A 23,152-nucleotide genomic window follows, 5' to 3' on the forward strand; every position below is an offset into this window, starting at 1 on the left:
TGAATAGGAGAGGTATTTTTATTAAAGCTCAAGGAAGAAGTAGAAAATAAAGCAAGCCATTTTCTTTTAAGTATTACAAGTTAAGTTACAAAGGCTCACAAGCCCTGAAATAACATAAATCCCTTCTCAAGCTAAAACACGTCATTATTCCAGATGAGAGAAGGGCATATTTTTTCAAGGCTGGCCTCCCTGAATCCAAACACTCCTGACTTTCCCAGTCAGAACAGAGCATCTGTTCTAACTCTTTATTAGATGTAGAAGAAGAGATTGAGATGACTGGTGCCTAAAAAAAAGGCTTCCTCTTTTCAAGACAGACGGAGAGGCATAAAGAATTTTATCTGTTCTCAGGCACAAGCAACTCAAAGATAAATGGGTTCAAGGATCTTGACTCTGAAGACTGAATATCCATCATATCTAAACTGATGCAATACTGGGAACGCCTGACTTGGACCATGGTGCCTCAGGCAGATTCCTATTGAGTTCTGACAACTCCAAAATCCTCTTTTACAGGAAGAGATCAGAGAATTGCACTCATTAGTGTACAACTGGCACAGGCAGAAATCACCCTTTATGTCAGATACTCAGGCACACTGGTTAAAAATTGAGACCTTTCTCTAGTTTCACTAGAATCTCATTCTGTTTCGTACTTTAATTGCTCTTAAGGATGGAATGACTACCAAGTATCACCAAGTCTGTCTGCCTGTAGAGGGAGAAAGAGGAAGCAAAACACTTAGAAAAGCACCCTCCTTTCATAGCCCCCACTCCTAAATGATTTCTCCAGAAAAACTACTGACAGATTAAGGTTAACTGCTTGGAAAGGGCTGTACGGGTGGGATTCATTGTCTTCAAATTCAAGCTTTTTCCTGCTGAAACCACCAACAATTATGCCAAATCTAACAATGGTTTTGCAATATGGATAAATGCCTTCCAGACTGAAATGAAAAAGTCTTACTTTGGTTGTTGTCTTTGCACAGACAATGAAGCAGTAAAGAATAATGCTAAAGAAGCATGATATCTAGAATGCACATATACTGCATAACAGCGATAGAACGTGCTGTAAGACAAAAATTACCTTCACTAATTCAGTTTTGTCATAATTTTCCCGATGTTGATAAATACACTGGTAAATTGCAGCATATAATTTTTCAAGATGAGATACGTCAACTTCCTTCGTTAGCTCAGTGACCATTCGCAACAGTTGCTTAGGAAAAAAATGGAAAAAATACAAGTTTAGAATAGCAAGAGATCCTCGGCTCTTTTGTTTTCAGAAGTTTAGCAGTAACATTAATAAGTAACAGTACTAGCAGGTTGTCAGTGGGCTGTTTTAAGGTAAAAAGGCTTGCTGAATTTTAACAATGAGGTAGAGAAACCGTCTCCTAATACAGAGTTTACCAAAAGTAAAAACAGCAGCCTACAGAAATCTTCAGCAGCTGTAGGTGGGGAAACACATCAATCATAGCCCATTATAGGTTGAATTATTTCACATTCTATATATCCTTGCTGTTAACCACTTCAATTGGCACTGGTTAACAACTGCCTTAATTTATGATCGCACGTATAGTAAAAATATGTCCTATCTCATAAGTAAAAAAAGTTGATATCAGACATACTCTGAGCTCACAGTAATCCACAATCATTACAGCAGCCGGCTCTGTCAGAATGTCCATAGCTTTCTCAACACTCATCTGCCTCCGTTCTGCCTGAGAACGTCTTGCACGAGTCATGGAAAGTACCCAAGGATCTGGAATGACAAAAATTTCCCCTGTCAGGTTTTCTGTTGATCTGGAACACGGTGTCCATGAAGTGTCCTGTACTGGAATATAAACTCCCTCTACAAATACAGACACAGCACTGTTATAACTTCTTCACTGAGCAGTGCTTGGCTTCTACCTTCTTTCCAGCTGAAGTCACTCCCCTATAAAAATGAGAAACTCAGACCAAAAGAAGAGTGCTAGAGAAGGTAGAAGGATAAAAGAAGAAAAAGAAACAGTCATGTTGCCATTACAACACTTCCTGCTACTCCAAAACAAATTCAGGTTAGCAAACATGTTACATCGCAAACATTAGGACACGAGTCTTCTACTCCACATGTGAGTCTGGATCCACACAGCTTGAAGTGCAGTTTTTTTTTTATCTTACACTGCTCATTAATGGATAGTTCATCATACAACAAAAGCATATCAATTAATGCTGTTTTTCAGTTAGGTAACATTAGAAAAAACAGACATTAGAAGAAAAAAAAAAAAAAGAGCAGCTACAGAAAAACTTGAGCTTGACTTACATAATTACATGGGCAACATCACAATGGAAGAAACTGCCAGTTCTCAAGAGATATAACAGAAATAATAGAATGAAATTAAAGGCTAAAGCTAATAAATAATATAATCCTCCTCAGACAGAATATGGAGCTATATGTTCTGTCATATGTTTCACTTACCATTTGCCTCTTGCTCTTCAGAGCTTTCTGGTTTTGGGCAAACAGAAAAGTCGCTTTCCCTTCTCAGGTCTAAGTGTCCAGGCAGCCTGACACTCTCCTTTTCAGCAGCAGATGTATCCATACCAAAAAACCCTCGTTCTCTCTCATTTTCTGACCCAGCTTTATTTTCTTTGCCATTTGTCTGTCGTTGCTGAAGAACAGTTTCACTTTCTTCCCAAACAGAATCCTGTGAGGATTCGACTTCGTTCTGGTCTGTGTTTGAAATATAGCTTCCGAGAAAATCTTCATCACTCTCGTATTGGTCATTTTCAGGAACTTGATTCTCTTTATTGAACTGAAAACTCCTTCTTCTCTTTGCTGCAGTGGCTAAAGAGGGCATATTTTTTCTGCGTTTTCTTCTTGACAAATCTACAAAGAAAGTAGAGAAAGTAAATCAAAAGATTACCAAAAGAATTCTTTCAAAATCTATCACCTTCATTTTACTTGACTCACAAGGAAAACAATCAAAGGAACTGACGCACAGTTGTCTCTCTTCCTACATATGTTCAGAAAGAATTTAAAGTTTTAGTTTGCTATTAAAAAGTCAACTGCGCAATTTCATTCACAAAATAATTATCTTCAAGATGTTACAGGCAGATGATTCCTCTGTTCAACAGGAATTACTTCTACAAAGCAAGGTAAAACATTTACTATCTTGTGACATGAATTACATACACGAACAGCCACAAAGCCTTTAAACCTGCTACCAAGCTGTAGACTTTGAAAGCTAAATACATATCAAGAAGAGTTTAATTAAAGAGACAATTTTATGGGAATATTCAAAGGAGAAAAAAAGGTTGTAAAGACTTACACCTCATGTGCTTTCTGATTCTGTTAACCTTGTTAAAAACAAACTTTGTGGTTTTGCACAACAGAAAAGCCCACCATGCTTTGTATGTACATAGGATTGCACAAAGCATATGAATGAAGTCAGTGGCAAGATTCCCACTCACCCCCTTGAGACCAGGAATCTTTACATGTCATGTGTGTCAGTGGAAAGAAGCCAAAGTTTCCTCATGCCCTACTCAAAGGAGCAGGAAGAAATAATGATTGTTCCTTTCCATTTCTATTTTTAAAGCTCCTCACTTTTTCCTCACTTTCACCCTTCAATTGGAAATAACAGTAAAGAGGTAGCAAATATTTTAGCATTCTGGGGACAGAAGAGAGGAGAGAGGGAAAATGCTTTTTTGTATAATTGAAAACTAGTTGAGTATTCAGAAACCATGATACCAAGAATTAGCAATGTGGGAGCCGTTCAACATCAGTTGAGTCATCAGGGCCAGTGTTTTATACTGTAAACCTACTTTACTTGAACTTTAATTCGAAACCGTTCTGAATGAATGATCTCTGGATTTATCTCACTTTTTGAAGTAAATTCAAAAACATAAAACCTCTGGCATGACAAGTTTCTCTGATGCCTGGCTCTTTATGTCACAATGACACTGGAGGTATCAATGACATTAGCAAGTATACCCAGAAAGTCTGAATAAATTGCAACTTGCCATTGGAGAGAGGCGTACTGGCATCTACAGGTGCCACTGTCATCTTTGTTTTTTCACTGGACTTTGCGTCTATTTCCGTACATTCAGGAGCAGAGTTTTGCTTTGGCATCACTGTGTAGAAAGCTGGAGCATACTTTGAAGAGCTGCAACCTGGCGATAAAGAACAGAAAGCAAAGAAGTTTGTCTTACATTTTCAGTTACAAATACAGAGACAAGACTTAAAATCCTTCGCCTCAAAACACATACCTCTTTTCTTACGAGATTCTTTAATTTCTTCACAGAGTTGTTCAAAATCTTCATCTATTTCTTCCTTCACAATAGAATACGCAGTATCTCTCAAACTACAAGCTCTGTGCCTAATGAGACGATCTGAAATTTTACAGGCAGGACTAAGTATTTTCTACCAGGCAATGAAACTCTTTTGATCACAGAGAAAAATGTTGCTCTCTGCATTAGTAAGTTCTGAAAGGATCTCTCTTTTAGCTTAACAACATGGAAGTTAATTTTTAAAGCAAAAACACAAGTTAATTAATTAACATTTACATTCCACATCCCAGTAGTTTAGTGCTACAGTTTACAATCTGGCAAGCAATGCTGTCTGCGGATGTTGAAAAGGATCTAATCCAAAGTCTATTGCCCACACACACCATTTATCCATCTATGCATTTTACAGTTTTTCTAAATCAAGGATCAAAAGTGCTAACTCACCTCCAGGGTCTTTATCTGGGTTGTATTCTAAAGCATTACTACAGATGAGATCGATATCTTTCAGAAAATCTCTTGCAGTTAGGTATTGGTGCAAGTCAATCTTAGACAAAACTGTTGAAAGATCCATTGGCTGTTTAATAACTGTGTCATAGTCGGGTACCTACAAATGAAACAGAAGTGTTCAGAGGTTTTATTGGACTCGCACATCATCTACCAAAATTCATTATTTTAAAAACTCTAACTAAGTGACTTCTTAAAAGCCCTGAATATTTGTGACACATCAGAAGATGCTGAAAATAACAAGCAGACTGCTGGAAAACGGAAGGGCTCTTTAGAACTTGCTAGAAGGGGAATAAAAAAAAGAAGCAGGGAGGTCAGAAGCACATGTATAGTAGAAAACAGCCATAGTGGATTCATTTCACGTTGCCTCAGGAAATCACAACAAAGAAATGTGAGGAATTCACCCAACATTCTCTTTGTTGTTGGCAGTGAGAAAAAGGCTGCATGAATTGAACCTTTGAAGTATCAGTGCTAGGCGTCTACTTCAGAATGAGATAACTGGACCCAGAGGTGCAGATGGCTTTACTCAGACTGTAAGAGGAACCTAATGACTAGCTGAGATGAGGACATCTATATTTGTTTAGATTACTCACACCTCACGAACCTAGGGGAAAAGCAAAAGACAAGTCAGCGGATGCCTAAGGGAACAGGACTTTGATGGTAAACAGCTATATGAAAATTACAGCTGATTGTAATGATACGCCCCTGGTTTAGACTTATTCAGTACATTAAAGGAGAAAAAGGGACCTAAGTAGTATATGGGAGGAAGAAGAAACCACACAACACTTATGGATGATCTCACACTGAGTATTCCCAGATGAAACGGAGAATAGAATCTCAAAATTTATTTTACAAACTGCTGCTTCTACTCCTGTTCCCACAGAAACAATGGGCAGTCCACAAAAGAGCTTTAGGCCTTATTAGAATAGTCCTATAAATGATTTTGTAATTATAAAGAAAGATGCCTCTAAGTTTTTCAGTGCTGTAGCATGTCTTATCAAAAGCATTTTCAACAGCACGCTGTGTTGGCCTTTGGTCTTACGTCTAAGAACAAAAAGAGAGCTTTGACTGAATATTCAAACAGCAGACAGTTGAGAGCCTCAAGGAATCAGCAAAAGTAAAAGCCCTTCTTGCTTCTCGCCAAATTGTAAGAGTACAGTCCTAAAAACAAAGACAAACCTTCCTACACAGAGCTCACAAACACTCAGAAATACACTGAGAAATCATACGCACACACAGATAAAATGGCATTACTAGATCAACACCAGCTTACTTCTTCCGGGTCAACAGGCTTTGTAAATGCCCTGAAACGTCTGTCGATGGCAAGTCTATGAGTAACATCCCTCAAGAAAATTCGAAGTTCACGCAAGGTATCCTCCTCCTTCTCCTCCAGACGATTCATTTCTTCCTTTGTCAGAGGTCGAGGTGCGGGTGGTGGTACCACAGGCAGTGTTTCCAACATCTGCTCACCTTCAATTAATCAGACAATTTTAGCCAGTGTCAGTTACTCAAATACAAGCACATGCAAAAAACTGATAGAAAATTACCACCAAAGCAAATACTGAACAGCTAGTAACTTGCAGTTAGGAAAGTTTTAGATGTCGAATATCCTTACCTGCTTTCTTTTTTGAAGGGGGAGGTTTAGCAGCTTGATTCAAAATCAAGTCCTCAAAAAATTTTCTTCTTTCATCCTTATCAGGAGACTGGATATAGAAAACTTCTCCAAAATCTCTGTTAAACAATGTTTGTACCTAAAGCATGAGGAGAAAACTGTATGATACACTGGTAATGTTGTGACATTCACTATATCCAAGACCGTTTACTTTGTATTGACTTCCCTTGCTGTCCTTTAGCTTTAGCCTGTACGGTGGCTAGAGAAGGAAGCGAGAGAGGGTTCAGTAGACAAGAGAGAGCTTTCCGATAAGTTTTTATTTCTGCCTTTAAATATGGTCTCAATTTGCACGCTTCTAGGGTACGTTCCATTTTTCAAACTCTACTATCAATAGGTAGGGAAAGAATTTCAATATCTATCTTAGAAGGAATTTATTTACCAGTGTAAAAACTCTTCTTTGGAAACTTAAGCACTTTCAAAGCATTTCATTATGAACACATCTAGGTAATACCATCTTACCCTTCGAGCAATGAGGCAAAGTAATCAGAATGAAAACAGCATATTTCCATTCTGAATGCTTTAATGCAGACACTCAGAAGTCTACAAAGTTATGCATGAACTCTTATTGAAGTTTTTTTTAGGAATACAACGAAAAATTGATTTGAAAGTTACTTAAAAAGAAGCTGGAACTTAGCTTTCCAATCTGTAAAGCCTTGAAGCTTTAGCCCTTACAAAGAAAGAGACAGATTTTTGTCTGGAAGTGTTTCAATCCTAATTTATTCTAAATTAATTACCCGCATTTTATCCACCCTATGTGAAATGGCAGAATGTCAGAAGAAATGTTCTCACTAAATGTATCTTTTTGCTATCCCCGTTGCAAGGACTGCACAATCTTGACAAAGCACATACCTAACTGCCTTGCAGTCACTCGAATTACTGTCTGAAGTAAATTTACCTTATGTGTTTGTGAGAAGGGGGGGGAATTGGCGGGTCGAAGTCAATCACTTGACTCAGAAAACACTTGAAGCAAAAGCTTTCAGTATTCTTACTCTAAGCAAATTTTAAGGGATTTGTTAGGGGGCCTAAGTCATTACACTATGCACTTCAGAAAGCGCAATACTCCAGTGCCTCAAGGATTCTTAAAATAACAAGAAACTGAATAAAGAGTTAAGAGAAACACTGACAGAAATACCTCATCTGGGAGATCTGTGTAGCGTACATCTGATGTTGCAAGCAGCAAGACTGGAGCAAATGTTGGAATGTTCTGTAGTAGTGACATAAAGGTAGCTTTCACTGTAGCTCCAACCCCGTCCCACCACAAATGGATATGTGGGATATAAATTATGCTTGGTGTTGTCCGCTGAGCTTCTCGGATCAACTAGCAAAACAAAAGCTTGGATAAGACAACTCAACCATGAAGAATAAGCTGCTAATCAATAACTCTACGTATCCATCAACTATCCTAGGAAATGCAAGTATGTGAAGCCAAACCATCAAAACAAACTAACCAAAGAACCACTAATAGGGTAAAATTTCTGACAGAATCAGACCTGAATCTCTGCCTATTTTCAAAACTGCTGAGGTACAGGAGAACTCCTAAAGAGCCTCGCAACTCAAATGGTGTGGTCGTGTGCCTGAATAACCAAGACTAACCCTTCAGCAAGGTGTTTTAGTCTAGGTAGATTCCTACATGACTGTGGCCGCACCATTTTCAATTCAGAGTAGGCATGTATCCAAGTCAGTCTGCAGCACAGTCTGAAGAAACAAAGGCTTCGGTGAAACGATGAGGGCTGACACTGCAAAAGAATCCTGGTTTTCATATTTTCTGGTACATTTTTTATAAGAGGTGATCAGTCTTCAACCTGAACAACTGGTTATATAACTCAGAGTGTCTCCTTAGCAAGGGATTCATCAGACCAGATAACATGCTCTGGAAGTCCAACAAGCCACTGCCTACAGATGGCACATGACACAAGAGGACACGCATCTACCACATGGCAAGCGTCCTTTCACACGACAGATTGCTCTGTGCACTCTTTCAGATTATCAGTATTCAGGGAGCTCCAGCTGCAAGATAAGAAGCGTATATCCAGGCAGGGACTTGGTATTATAGCTCTATGGCCACAGACACAGCCATCATGCAACAAAAAAGGAAATGTTCTGTATGACAAAGGAGTAACTAGTCTGAAAGAAGCAGCAGAATGGCTCTAGATCTCATTACTTCTTCTAGTTAAGAAAACCTCACCACTGTACCAATGTAAGCGTTCTGTGATTTTTAATGCATTTATTGCATATACTACAGCAGCACAAGACATATAATATGCATATGTAACAAAAACAAACATAAAAAACCATCTACAAAAAACCAAACACTTCCCCCAAACCTTGGCTGCCTTACAAATATAACAAAAAAAGAAGGATACAAGACTGCAGGACCTACAGTCTGATGCAGAGCCATCTACTGGGAGCACAGAGTCTTAGAAGATACTGAAAACTACTTTCTGAATGCTACTGAGATGAGCAAAATTTCTTGCCACAAAGAGAGGCTTATTAGGAGCATCTTTCAGGTTCCTGAACTGCATCCTCGCTGTTGAATTTGCAATGGAAAATATGGCCGTATAGAACATCCCTATTGTTTAGGACTGGATCTAAAAGAAAGGTGATTTTTCAGACATAAACAGAACAGTATAAGGCCATTGCCACTAGCAATGAATTTTGCTCATCTTGCAACTCAATTGACTGTTTACATTTAATCAAGGAAGCCTGTGAGATTAAAGAATCAAAAAAAGATACCTGTGCACATGTTTCTTCTGGTGATGCTGCGCTAACAAATAAAACCGACAGGTCCAGAGTATGAACTGGAAACATTTCCAGAGCGTGCAAAACAGCAGGTGCCAAGTGGGATGTCTGGCCACATCCTGGCTTTCCTGCTAATAGCAGGTGTGGCCTGCAGGACATAGGCTGCCAGTAAGCATTCCTAGAAGAATCATCATTAAAAAAAAAGTGGTAAATAGACACACAGATGTTTAAAGTATTTTTCTTCTATATATGTATATATTTACGATACTCTTCTTATTCCAGCAAGTCCCGTGACCAGGAAGTCTATCAAAACCCATGTTCTTACAAACTGGTAGCATACAGCCCCCTAAAAAATCCTGCCAATCCCTGTCATGCCTACTATCCATTTGGCTGGTTTAAGTAACAGCTCCTAAATTGTACATGGAGACTGTCCAGCTAAATACACACAGGACAACTGGCTAGATGGGGAAGTACAGCAGCTTTCAGCACACACCGATCTGGAAGTCATTGCCACACAGACACTAAACTTCAGCAGGGCTCAAGTTCAAGTAACTGAGTGATCTCTATGTCTGTCAAATTTAGCTGACATGGCCATAATTACTGGAGAAGGTAGGAAGAAAGGAGCAGAGCAACGCTGGTAGAAAACAATGGGTGTGGGCACTGAAATACACTGCCTGTATCTAAAGAAGCAGAGTTGGCTTGCTTAAATTACAACAGTACATTACATACAAATAAGATTTCTATTTATTCATAGGACAGAAAATTTTCTGGACAACACAGCAATAGAATCGAGAAAAAAATTTGATTGATTCAGCTGCAACAACATAGTCTAACTTTTCAGCTGTGGGCTTATTTGACTTTCACATGAGCGTATCAGAAGATTAACAGAAGCCAGTAGCTGAATGGTGACAAATAAAGACACCGTTTGAGTTCCTGCTAAATAATTTACCAGTGGTTTAACCATCTTGGGAAACAGAAGGGCAAAAGATGGCTACACAAATCCATACAAGATTTTTTAGCTGAAAGGATAGACAGCACAGTTCCGTGGTTTTGAGTGCTTCAAAGAATGCCATGGAGTAAACCCACATGTTCTAATAGCCGGAGGATCATCTGGCTTAGGCAAAGAAGGCTGAGTTTTTCAGTTTTGAATTTGATATGCTCTAGCAATGTAATTCATTAGAACTTCAGCACCTTCACGCTTACTTCTTACGAATATCTATCACCTCCTCAACACACACAGTTTATTCTACTTCATCATCTACCACCCCTCACATTTTTTACAGCCAAAACTGCTTAAAAAGTAGAATTTAAATGTAATTGGGACAGACACTTACCTACTAAAATTGAAGAATTTCTCCTGCGGTCTGCGAGGCGTTTTATCTGCTATATTCTCTTCAAAGATTGAGGGTGATTCATCACCACTGTCAATTGCACCACCTTTTAAGATAGGATTTAAGCTGCCTGAAAGACAGAAGAAGCTTGTTATTTTTTCCTAAACAGTCTGTACCTCTTTCTTTTGCATTAACTCAGCTTCAAAACTGTGGGAAAACAAAGACTAACCCCCCACTCTGACAAACAAAAGGCCCTGGGACATGTGACCAAGGGGCTGTTGCGCAGGTATAAAAGGCTGCAAGCACGTACAAGAAAGAGCTTCGTCCTGCACTAGCAACAGAGTCTGTGCCTCGACTGCCACAAATGGCGGCCGAGCAGGGACCCTGTGTCAGGGTCAGCCTCAGGAGAGAATTGGCTGTCAGGCTGACTGGCGAGAAGGAATTAGGGCCGCCACAATCACTTCTGCAGGACAGAGGTGAGCAACGGGGAACAATGGGATCAAACGTAACAAAGGGACAGGAGGCGGTTTGCAAAATAATGGAAGCAATTTTGCAGAAGCACCACGCTAAAGCGGAAGACTTTGATATAAGGCGACTTCTGGTGTGGGTCTCCCGTAATGGAGAAGTAGATGGAGCTACGATTTGTGACATGGAAACGTGGGACAAAGCGGGAGTGAGGCTGTGGGATACAGCTACGCGCTCTGACCCTGTGGCTGAAGACCTTCTGGGGGCATGGAGATCAGTTTTTGAGTCGCTGAAAAAACATGCAGAATCCACCACGCCGATAGAGCCCAGCACTCCTCCTGTAGAGGGGGCCGCTGCAAGCGGCTGCGATGGATCTGCTGGGCTCTATTACAAGGACACTGACCCTTTAGACCCCGGACCAGCGAGTCTGAGGAAGGACCCCCCGATCCGGGTGACGTTTGGCGTGCGATCCGCAAAGAGGCAGAGCGGGAGGGGGATTCGGGCTCAGCTCCCCATATACCAGTAATCTATCAGGCTCTGTTATGAGAAGTTACACTCTTTGCCCTCGCGATTGCAAGACCGTGGCACAACTGACTTTGACAAGTACCCAATACATGACACGGATGGGCTTTTGGAGAGAATCTGCACAACAAAAGGCGATAGAGAAGACACTCGCCAGTGGCACAGGCCAAGACACCATCCCCTCAAACAGGATCGGTAGGAACCGGTGGCTTCAGCAACAAAAGCCATGTCACTTCTACAGAGAAGGCTTACGGAGGCCACCGGGCTGTGGATCCACTGGGTGCAATTATACTGCAGCCAGTCTCTCAGCATACAACTACCTCAAGGAACTTTACACCCAGACAACTTATTCTTTTCCCTAAGCAGCTCAGTAACAGATGTTAAATTTATTACAAGAATTTTAATTTTTTTTCTACTAGGATATTTGTATGATTTGCTTTATGACTGTTTAAACAAATGGCAATAATAAAATTATCCTTCCCAAATAGCTTCGTTGAGTAGCTTGTTCAGAATAACTGAACTGGAATTGGTGTAAGTGCCCTAAGCACAGCTTTATTATTCTTCACATATAGCATTAGCAACAGAGTCCATGCCTCAATTGCCACACAAAATGAGTGACAAAACCCCTTCTTCATTCCAGGTCACATGCTGAATACTATTTCCTGGAGATCATCCTACTACAGATCTATGGAGGCTGCACATGTCTCTACAGTGCCGCTCCCTTAAATTCCACAGTGTGTAGAAGGTATGTTGTTCATTTTTTTCCCCTTAGAATAAAAATAATGAGGAACAATTTCTGTAGTTCTTAAGTAGCTAAAAATCCAACAAGGCCACTACTTTCTGGAGCAGGTTCCCGCAGTGGAAGCATGGAGATTAAGGATGTGGTGGCCACAGAGTCCCATTTGTCTAGGACTACTGAATCATGACACAGTGACAAATGCATCTTCTAATTAAGGATCCTTACAGATCACCGAAGGAGAAGATAATGGAAGGAAGGCAATAGAAAGGCAAAGCAATTACCAATCCCCCACCCTTTCTGTTTTTATTCTACTGGTAGTTTTCCTGCCTCTGTTTTACCAATGCAATTCAAACTACCAGCTCTGCTGGAAGTAATACTAGTAGAATATTCTCCAGAAATCAGCATGTAACTCTTCAGGGAACTGCATCAGTCAGGAATGGAATGAACCTTACACTTCAATCCTTATACCCATTTCTACAAACGCTAAATATATTAGCGACTGTCCAAAACAGGATGCTTTAGTAGAGAATGCATAGACCTCTGCTATGTATTGAGTCCTTCAGAGCTTCCACCTCACATCTCACTTTAGAATCCAGAATAAATGGTATGCATTATATTCCAGTTATTCCCACAGTAAAAGCATGCACATGCAAATAATAAGATCTATCATCATTATGTCTGAAGTGTTTGTGTATGTTAACTGCACAAATCAGAAGCTTTTGCTTTGACAGAATCTTAAAGAAGTGGATGTTCTTGTTATACCTTGCTGCTGGTCCTTCTTCAGTGCAAGCTCTGCATGAGGAAATACCTTTTGAAGGGCTCGTAAAATTCTCAAGAGCGTATTTCCTAGAAGAGGCTTCATAATAGGGGACAGTGCTCGTCCCGGTGAAGACGCAGCCCTCCGTGAGGCTGGAACAATCTTTTCCATAGCCATCACAAAATCTTTTACTTCTATTTTAATAGAATTGACATCTAGTTGCAATTTCTCACTATTCATGTAGATCTGAGGGTAGCGTCGGCGGAGGGCACACAGAGCAGCCTCAGCGCACAGAGATTTTATATCGGCGCCGCAGTACCCTAATAAACAAAGAATTAGATGTTATATCAGTCTCAGGCAAAACATAAGGCAAGGTCCAGGATTCCAGTGTGCAACATTTAAAGAATTTGCGATCCCAAAAATGAGTGGGGTAACAGAGAATTTAAGGTACTATTGCTCAGTAGGGAAGCTTAGTTCTGTGGCTCACTGCCGGATACCCAGGGCATATGAAATGGCTTCCTAATCACAATTTTGTTCTGGGGGAAGATGCCCCAAATCCCTTCAATGTTCTGTCATTGTTGTCTCAACAACAACAAAAGGGATGTAGATGAAAGCAGCTAATTTTGACTGCTGCTAAGGCACGCCAGCTGCTTAATGGACTGGTTCTGCAACAGAGCTCAATAGCTTGGGTACTGCTGGGTACTAGCTAAGATTCCTTAGAACTTAGTCACAATCACTAACCCATTTTGTTTTCAGTCTTACCAACACACTCTGTAGCAAGCTCATCTATAAAGGTGTCCAGCAGCTTAGGGGTCCAGTCACGGGTATGAATCTTGAAAATTTCTTTTCTGGCCTAGAAACAAAATCATTGCATTTTAGTTTGTCTTATGTTTTTACTAAAAACAGCAACAACAAAACAAACAACACTTCCTCAGAAACCTTCATAATACTGCAAACAGTTTGCTTATCTGCACATGGTGTAGTAGACATGACTGAAGGAAGGCATGCCAGCCAAAGGGACCTATACAGGCTTGAGAGGTGGGCCCACACCAACCTCATAAAGTTCAAGAAGGCCAAGTGCAAGGTCCTGCACCTAGGTTGGGGCAATCCCAAGCACAAATACAGGCTGGGTGGAGAATGGCCTGAGAGCAGCTCTGAGGAGAAGGATTTGGGGATGTCAGCTGATGAAGGACTCAAGATGAGCCAGCAGTGTGTGCTCGCAGCCCACAAGGCCAACTGTATCCTGGGCTGCATCAAGAGAAACATGGCCAGCAGGTTGAGGGATGTGATTCTACCCCACTGCTCTCGTGAGACTCCATCTGGAGTACTGCACCCAGTTCTGGAGTCCCCAACACAAGAAGCACACTGAGCTGTCATAGTGGATCCAGAGGAGGGCCACAAAGATGATCAGAGGGCTGGAGCACCTCTCCTATGGGGACAGGCTGAGAGAGCTGAGGCTCTTCAGCCTGGAGAAAAGAAGGCTCCAAGGAGATCTTACAGCGGCCTTCCAGTACCTGAAGGAGGCCTACGGGAGAGCTGAGGAGGGACTTTTTAGAAGGGCATGTAGCAACTGGACAAGGGAAAATGGCTTTAAACTGGAAGAGGGCATATTTAGACTAGATAGTAGGAAAAAAACTCTTTACTGTGGGGGTGGTGAGGAACTGGAACAGGTTGCCCAGTGAGGCTGTGGATGCCCCCTCCCTGGAAGCATTCAAGGCCAGGCTGGATGGGGCTTTGTGCAACCTCATCTAGAGGGAAGTGTCCCTGCCTATAGCAGGGGGGTTGGAACTAGATGATCTTAAAGGTCCCTTCCAATCCAAACCATTCTATGATTTTATAGTTCATTTAATATGTACTCCACGTTTTTGAGCAGGAAATTTAATAATTCTCAGTTTTTTTCATTTATCTTTTTCTGAGAACCTCCAATTAAATAAAGGGCAATTCTAGCTTCCACAAAAAAAGTAAGCTTCCAAAATACGTGACCTAATGATTTCCAGCAAAAAAAAAAAAAAATGTAGTAAAGCAAAATTATCATGAAAAGCATTTTTTTCCTCTAAGAAACTTCTCTTAAATTTAGGAAATTTCATGGTGACAGTCCCATTAGTTCATTGAACTTGCTTTTCTTCAGATGAACTGACAGAAAGCAGTTCTAGCACTATTCTTCAAGCTGCTGTAATTTCTATGAAGAAAATAATTATGACTCAAACTATATACCAGTTTTATCCTTGGTTAATTACTGCCACTGAACTAGAAGCATCCCAAGCCCCTCCTCTCTGCAGTGCACTTCACATCTTCATCCAAGTCTCTGCTAATATGAAGCAGTAAGAACGCCAGCTCCCCCTCTCTGAATTATAGGTAGCTCCCAGGATCCCCAGACTCAGAACAATCAAGTGAAGTACACCCCCATCCACTCATAAATGAAGCACTGATACCAAGAGCACAATTTCAAGGTGAAAACACCCAAGCAGATTAAATAATTAAGCTAAAAAGAACAACTTTGGGAAAGATCTGAGTATGTTCCAGCACCATAAAAAGATAAAAGCGATAGAAGTTTTTATGCCAGCAAAAAGTAATTATTGAGGATGTAAACTGCTTCTTTCATCTTCAAGATGAGAGAACGGTAGTTTATAGCCATCCATACTTTCATTCTTACTTAAACATGCCAGTGACAAGCAACATTCTGATTCTCTTCACTATTTCACTGAAATCATCTTGATTATATATACTCAATAGAAGATTTGCTTTCCGCAGTATGAAATAGTGTCTCCGGATACCACTCTTTTGTCCAAGCTGGACAACTTTTTGCTATAAAGTTGGACTTTGTCACATTAGCATTAAGGTTGTATTTCCTTTCTGACCTCTTTATTGGGCAGGCCGAAGAGGAATTCCCGGTCAAAGCGTCCTGGTCTGCGTAACGCAGGATCGATGGAATCTAGTCGGTTGGTCGCTCCAATTACAACCACCTCCCCTCTGCTGTTTAACCCATCCATGAGCGCCAGAAGTGTTGATACAAGAGAGCTAATAGGAAAGATACAATTTTTATTCATTGGTTCAGTAAATTTTGTTACATTCCACATGACTTTCTCCAATGAGTACTCAAAAAGGACACATTTTTGTTGATGAGATGCTCATCACTGACTCATTTTATGACAGACAAAAATAGGTAAGGTAACAGAGACTTTGTGCTAGTATTGGGCAAGTGAACTGTTTTCAACTATTGTCTCAAATAATCCCAAATTTAGGAGCACTGAGTTACAAGTTTTCAGGATAATTTAATGTGTAACATGAAGTGGTCATCATCTCTCCCCCACCCCCAGCAGATTCTATGTAGACACAGAAAATACAATACCTATGAACCTGGTCTTGCTTACTGGTCCGGACAGGAGCAAGGCCATCTAGCTCATCAAAAAAGATAATCGAAGGCCTCATCTGATACGCCTAGGGTGAAAAACAGTAATATTGTAAAAGTAACAGAGCACTATTTAAAGAGAAAATACATGAAAAACATTATGGTTGGCAAGTCACTGAAACTAGAGTTTTTAGAGTAACATCAGGGATCTCTGCTTACTGACTTGATGGAGTATCTGGCAGGAGTAACAGAAAGCATCAGTCTACATCAACTCACTGTGACCAGGTGACAGGAAACAAATCATACCAGTAGTTGTTACGGCTATTTGGCAGCCATAAAGAACGGTCAGAACTTAATCCAATTACAGGTTCTGGGAGCAAGCTTCCTTTATGAATCTAAATAACCCTGCTTTCAGATGGCATCTGTTTGCCTCTGATCTAAAGCCATCATCTCTTGCCTCCTGCGGCCTTCTCTGTGGCTGTTCTGGTGGGAGGGAATTTATTTGCTTTGAAAGCTTTTCTCATTTTGATCTTTCCCCATTTCAAGCCCATGATCCAAACTAGGGAGGCACTGAAAAAGCAAACACTGATGTTCCCATTTCACTGGAAAAAGAAAAAACAATGCTAATAAAATACCCCCAACAAGAGGATGCTCTTAATAATGATAATCACAGAGAACTACAGTTTCAACTGGGACAGAATATACTGCATATTTCAGTCTTACCTGATCAAATAATAAACGAAGTTGCCTTTCGGACTCTCCAACCCATTTACTCAGGCACTCTGCACCTTTTCTCATAAAAAAGGAGACTTTCCTGTTCCCTTGGCTACATTCGTTAGCAAGGGCACGTGCAACCAAGGTCTTTCCAGTTCCTGGTGGGCCATAGAATAGACATCCTCTGCAAAAAAAAAAAAACACAAAAAAAAACCAATTCAGGTAGGAAAACAACATTGTGAAGAGAACCTATTACAACCATCATCCCTAGAACGAACAACTCATCTAACCAAAACATTTCATGTATAAGACAGCACAAATAGCTAAAGTTGGGGTAAGGTCTTAGCAGATTGAAGTTTTGTGTTCCTACAAAATTTCCCAAGGCACCAAAAGAAATGAATAATGGAGATACTTCAGATGTGCAAAACCTCCAGAGGAGAGTGTGCTGTCCCAAAAGGACACCTCTAAAACTGCTGACAGACAAACAGGTGATTAGAGCAAACTGGAGTCAAACAAACAACTTCCACACAGAATCTGAGTGGGCTAACTGATGAATCACCAGATTATTCCTCAGCAATACACTGTATACTCTCGCTTTCACTAAAGTGAATTTAATAGCAAGACTTGTAGTAAAGCATTTAATTCTCTCTTAAAAAGCTTTAAGTTGCTGGGTTTAGCCTCCCAGACCATCTGTCGCTGGTGACAAATGAGGAAGTCTAAAGCTGAAGAGAAAATTCAAAAAACAAACAGAAAAAAGGTATTCTGCATTTCAGATAAACATAGTCATCAATTAAAAAAGCACTTGATGTGCTGCTGTTTGAAAAAGAATTTCAGCGAATAAAGAAGTAAGACCCTGGAAGATTTTCTTTTCATTATTTGTAGTACTTCTAAAGTTACTGAAAACAAATAATCTAAATTCATGTTTCCATAAACGGTGACTGAGTTTTGATGACCAAGAATACATAAGGATAATCAATAAGCCTGTAATAATTAAGTTTCATAATTTTAAAGTTTAGCTACATAAGAAGCAGACAGCTTCTTACTTTGTCCTGGCACAACAAACACTGCAACATTCTCATTGTGAGTAATAAGCATTACAAATGATAACGGAGGACTTCGTAAAAGGTGGGAGAGAGAACCAGGCTTCCAAGCAACATACCATAAATGACTTCCATAAGATAATCTCTTCCTGCTTACAAACTAATCAAGCTGACTTCGTACATAAAATTCAGAACAAAAAACACCCCAACTTGACTTTGTAAGACCAAGAAACTTTTGAAGTACATTCTCATTTTTAAACACCAGACAAGAAATCTTTATGCATGACAAGGCAGTGCTTATGTTTTGAACCTATATATACTTGGGACTCCATCCATTTTCAAGAAATTATTTTTTACTACTACTAAAACAACCCCTCACTGTCGCAAAGATGCAAGGAAACGTAGTGATAACTCGGTTGAATTTTCTCCTAAAAACAGCTGACTTACAATGTATGGTTTTAATCAGTTACCTTGGCGGTTGAATTTTGAATTTCTCAAACACCTCTGGATAAAGCAGCGGAAAAATGACCATTTCTTTTAAAGCTGAAATGTGGTCAGAAAGACCGCCCACAGCATCAAATCGCACCTGAAGATCAATTCAACACAACATACATTTGGTTAAACAAGTTAGCAACTTGGATCAAGGTTTCATCAAAAATTATATGTCAGCAGCAAGGAAGTGTTCTGGGCTACTTCTGAAGTTGCTTGAGAGGAAACCATCAAACATAGCTGTAAACAGCCCATTTTTGAAAACCTCCACAAACACTGAAAACACTGACACAATGAATTAAAAGCACTCACCAAACTATCAATTTGGACTGGATCAGTGTCAGCCAGACTTTTTCCAGTTTTCTTCTGATCCTTGCGAACTCCCTTCTGCTCATCCTCCTGGAAGTTTGCTGGAAGACACCTGATTTCAATTAAGGAGAAAGAAAAAGCCGCCTTATTTCAGATGCAGCTAGAAGATTTGTTTTTACGATGGCAAGTGAATGTCGAAGACTTATTAATAAACATAAACTTCCTAAAGAGCTAATATTCATTTGAAGTAATATACTTCTTAACATCCGTGAGTACAGAATAGAAAATGATCGCTCCAGACATTCATTTGAGATAGTATTGTTGGTGGTTGTTTTTTTTTTTTAAACAAATCTCAGCATGTATGAATATCCATGCCAGCCAACACAGCACAGATCTGACTACAACTTTAGAACCAGTAACTCCACATATAGAAACAATGAATGGACCTTCATTTTGGTGATGAAAGAATCCCCAAAAATACACTAACTGCTTTCAAAAGTTTTTTGCTTCTACATTCAAAAAGAAAAAAGAAAAAATACAGCCCAAAGGGATGCTTATTTCAGTGTGGATTAACATTATGAAAGGCCTCCCACCACTGGTCATTCCCAAGTAACTTGTGTACCAGAAAGCACACCAGTCTGAAAGACACCTGGCTGAAAATTTTTCTTATGCAGTTATTAAAATAGTTTTAATAAGGAACTAAGGAAACCTCTGTCATTTCCTAGGTTTATAAAATTGTCTGTTATGGTGACTTTCTTTCTGAACAAGCCACTGAAAATTAAAGGAGAAGTATGGTTTTACCTAGGAAAAAAAAATGGAGTGTTCCCCTCCCCCCATCTTTGCAATCAAACTGCTTGTAAGTAATTAATTTCTAAAAATTCAAGTTTAGAATATCTGGCTACAGTCATCAGGTACAATTAAACATGACCCCAACTCAGTAACTGTACAAGACTAAGAGGGTAACTCTCCACAGTTAGAGAGATGCTATCTGTGCTTCATCACTCCCATGTTCCCAATTACAGCAACCTTCTCTGAGTCTTGTTACGGCTGCCCATCTGACGCCTCTCAACACTCTCCTCATCAGATGAGGACGACGTGGAATCGGCGTTGTGGGCTGAACATCCCAGTCTGCAAACATTTAAACATAAAGGTTAAAAATAAATAGGATTCTCTCAGTATTTGACATTACTTGTTGTCTACTCTCTCTCAGAACTTACTCTGAGATCCGTTAACTTTCCAGTTCAATGTGCTCTTTATCAATCTGATTTCAAAAGTACATTACATTATTTTCATTACTATGGCAATTTATCATTTCATGAAGAATTTTTCTTGTTGAAGGTTAGTTTCATACAGAAACATTGAGCGATTCCAAAAAGAAACCAGAATCAGTAGTTGAATGATTTAAAAAGTTCTACTCTTTCATAAAGCCTTTCCCTCTAAATCTAATCTTTAACTTAATGATTTCAACTTAATAATCTTCAACAAAATAATTTCAAGCTTAAACAGTCTAAGATTTTAGAGGAAGATTCTATCTTCAATTTCAGAACAAAAGAATTTCAATTACACAATTTCAGGCACGGCCTCCATAACCATCCCATCAGTGACCCACAAATACTGTATTTCTAAAAATCCAGGAAGTATCCACCTCCTCCTAGCCAAATATTTGTTTCCTTTACAGACTCAGATTACCACAGCGATAAACATAAGGTTACCTTGTAACTACCAAGAAGCTAAAAACCCTTTAAAACTGATAGAGTAACAAGACTGAAAATACTACAGGTAAATACAAATTATCACTACCCATGCACCAACCTGTCCGGCTGTTTGCTGCAAGCAGTTCGAGATGGAAGGCTTCTAAATGAGTACCTGGCTGTGGCAGGAAAAAGCATGTTACGTTGTCTCGGTGCTGTTGAAAACAAAGATTTAGGAAAATGATAGTAACATATTTGAAAGAAAGTAAAACAGGAAAAGATTCAGAAAATGTTGTGTGTTTCATCCATTTCTAATTCCAGAGGAAATTTCAAGTGTTTTTTTTTTGTTGTTGTTGTTTTGGGTTTGTTTTTTTTTTTCCCCCTCCATCAGTGCACAGCATAAGTGCAAACACATACCTGCCTTTAAGGAGATCTGAAAACCACAAGAGCAAGACTACCAAGCCTGCTTAATAACAGCAAGGGTGGTGAGGCACTGGAACAGGTTGCCCAGAGATGCGGCTGGTGCCCACCCCTGGAGACTTCAAGGTAAGGCTGGATCAGGCCCTGGGCAACCTAATCCAGCTGATCGTGTCCCTGTTCACCGCAGAGGAGCTGGACTAGATGAACTTTAAAGGTCCCTTCCAATTCTAAGGATTCTACGTTACCATTATTTCAAGGACAGATGGGTCTTTTTTGATTTTCATTTCCCTTCTTTATTTCCCTAACTTAAAATCAGAAAGTTCTGAGATAGAAAGAGGAAAACTTGCTCTGTAAACCAATGGAAAGAATAATACATTGAAGGAAAACTGGTAATATAGAATCCAAACTGAAAATCAAAAAAGTACCAGGAGTAAAAAGTGGAAATTCTGAAGTCACACTGTAGCAGTTAGCATTGCAAATGCAATATAGCAAAGCAAATGAAAAAGATGAGCAAGTATGCCTTGGCATAGAAATGCAATGCGCATAGGACACACGCACCTGACACCACCAGTAGAATTTACTTGCAGAATGAATGTACAGTATTAAATGGAACTATGCGTAACTAGATATACATTAAAATATATCTATTTCACTTATGTGCAAGAAATAAACTCTTAAAAGAAACTGTGCATATAACCTACTTTCCAGTGGAGCTTGGTAGGGCACAGCAATTTTCCTCTGCCGGAAGTCATAACGCTTTCGATTATCTTCAACATTATCTTCCTTCCCTTCGCTTTCTTCTGATGACTCTAGTATACCAGTGTGATATTAAACTGTTAAGTACTGTTGCAAATGATCCTAAAACTAAAACGCGCTACACAGTTGCCTGTAGGTTTTACTATTACCATCACCTAAATAATACAGGAGACCTGGAAAACCTTAAGACAAATCTATGCAACACATATTTCAGAAATTACTAATCCAAGAAGACAAGAGTACATTATAGACATTGTTCCATCTTTTTGGAAACTGCTGGGTGACTTGTCATCAGCTTTAGTGTTTAATAACAAAATTCTCTCACCTTGCTTCTCTAAGATGCAGCTCCTACGAAAACAGCTAGTTCAGAAAGTTATTACTTGTTATTTTCTTCAAACGTTTCATGAAAACAGTTTTAATATTCTACAGTGGTAAGAATAAGCATAGCAACCTAGCTTTCAAGTTCTAGCTGTGCCCAGTCACTGTTCATCTGGGATCCTTCTTTTGGGCTCCCTCTGCCACTGCACATCCCCGTACTCTTCTGAGCTTCCAATGGGAAGTGGCAAAGCTTTTCTTGTGTTCTGTCTCCACACTTTTTCATTTAGGAAGTTCCCACAAGGATCGTCTAACTTATTGCCTTCATCACAACTTTCTTCTAAGAAGTTCTAATACTTCAAGTTTTCCCAGCATTTCCAAGTTACTCTGGTTTTTCATGACTTAACCTCTTTCATCTTATTTCACACTGAGTACCAAGAGGACTGCTCCTAATTACAGGCCCCAAAAGCAACTTCCACGGACATCTTGCTAAAGGCAAAAATGGATAACACCAAGTTTTGCCCAGCTAATCTTCACACTCGGGAGGAGCTTCTCATACACATCTGGCAGCCTACTTTGCTTCCAGAAAATTCTTTCTGTGCTGCTCAAAACCATGAAAATGAGGCTTTTGGCTAGAACATAGTAAAGAAAATTTTAAAACAGAACTAACCTTCAAGCTCCGGTTGATTGTCAGGTTCATCACTGCTTTGACTTTCTTTCTTTCCACGGGAAAACATATTAAGATTTTCCTAATGAAAAGCAATAAGAAAGATCAGTCATAAAAGTGCAGAAAATCTGACATACACATGCCTGTTGCCTACACAGTAACGATATCAGAGCACTCCACATACACACAAAAACTAACACGCAGGAGGAGAAAACACGATCATCATTATGGCACTTACAACATGTAACAAGAATTACTGCACTAATCTGAAGCATACTTGTAGAGGTTAAACACTTACCCAGATAGAAAACGGTGAGTATTAGTTGAAGCTTAACTCCCCAAGTAAGCCCCTAACGAAGCTTCGCCCCCCAAGTAAGCCCCTAACGAAGCTTCGCCCCCCAAGTAAGCCCCTAACGAAGCTTCGCCCCCCA

The 23,152-nt window shown here is 39.8% G+C and overlaps 1 protein-coding gene across 3 annotated transcripts in view; it reads right to left on the reverse strand.

Annotated features, from left to right (window-relative positions):
* Window positions 1-23,152, reverse strand: part of ATAD2 (ATPase family, AAA domain containing 2) — a 38,760-nt gene that overhangs the window by 1,721 nt on the left and 13,887 nt on the right. For 2 of the 3 annotated variants that reach the window (XM_021387125.1, XM_021387126.1), the window contains 22 exons: window positions 22,725-22,803; window positions 21,685-21,792; window positions 20,685-20,778; window positions 19,899-20,000; window positions 18,876-18,984; window positions 18,545-18,660; window positions 17,044-17,218; window positions 16,321-16,409; window positions 15,830-15,989; window positions 13,734-13,824; window positions 12,977-13,291; window positions 10,492-10,618; window positions 9,152-9,335; window positions 7,551-7,736; window positions 6,362-6,497; window positions 6,020-6,216; window positions 4,687-4,846; window positions 4,225-4,347; window positions 3,979-4,128; window positions 2,438-2,845; window positions 1,611-1,741; window positions 1,073-1,201 (listed from right to left, as the gene is read on the reverse strand). In XM_021387125.1, the coding sequence (XP_021242800.1) occupies window positions 1,073-1,201; window positions 1,611-1,741; window positions 2,438-2,845; window positions 3,979-4,128; window positions 4,225-4,347; window positions 4,687-4,846; window positions 6,020-6,216; window positions 6,362-6,497; window positions 7,551-7,736; window positions 9,152-9,335; window positions 10,492-10,618; window positions 12,977-13,291; window positions 13,734-13,824; window positions 15,830-15,989; window positions 16,321-16,409; window positions 17,044-17,218; window positions 18,545-18,660; window positions 18,876-18,984; window positions 19,899-20,000; window positions 20,685-20,778; window positions 21,685-21,792; window positions 22,725-22,803 (3,369 nt within the window). Of the gene's footprint in view, window positions 1-1,072; window positions 1,202-1,610; window positions 1,742-2,437; window positions 2,846-3,978; window positions 4,129-4,224; window positions 4,348-4,686; window positions 4,847-6,019; window positions 6,217-6,361; window positions 6,498-7,550; window positions 7,737-9,151; window positions 9,336-10,491; window positions 10,619-12,976; window positions 13,292-13,733; window positions 13,825-15,829; window positions 15,990-16,320; window positions 16,410-17,043; window positions 17,219-18,544; window positions 18,661-18,875; window positions 18,985-19,898; window positions 20,001-20,684; window positions 20,779-21,684; window positions 21,793-22,724; window positions 22,804-23,019; window positions 23,125-23,152 lie in introns of those variants that run through there. The other variant, XM_021387128.1, reaches the window with a different exon arrangement.

The sequence above is a fragment of the Numida meleagris genome, chromosome 2 (genome assembly GCF_002078875.1).
Source record: "Numida meleagris isolate 19003 breed g44 Domestic line chromosome 2, NumMel1.0, whole genome shotgun sequence".
Taxonomy (NCBI): Eukaryota; Metazoa; Chordata; class Aves; order Galliformes; family Numididae; genus Numida; species Numida meleagris.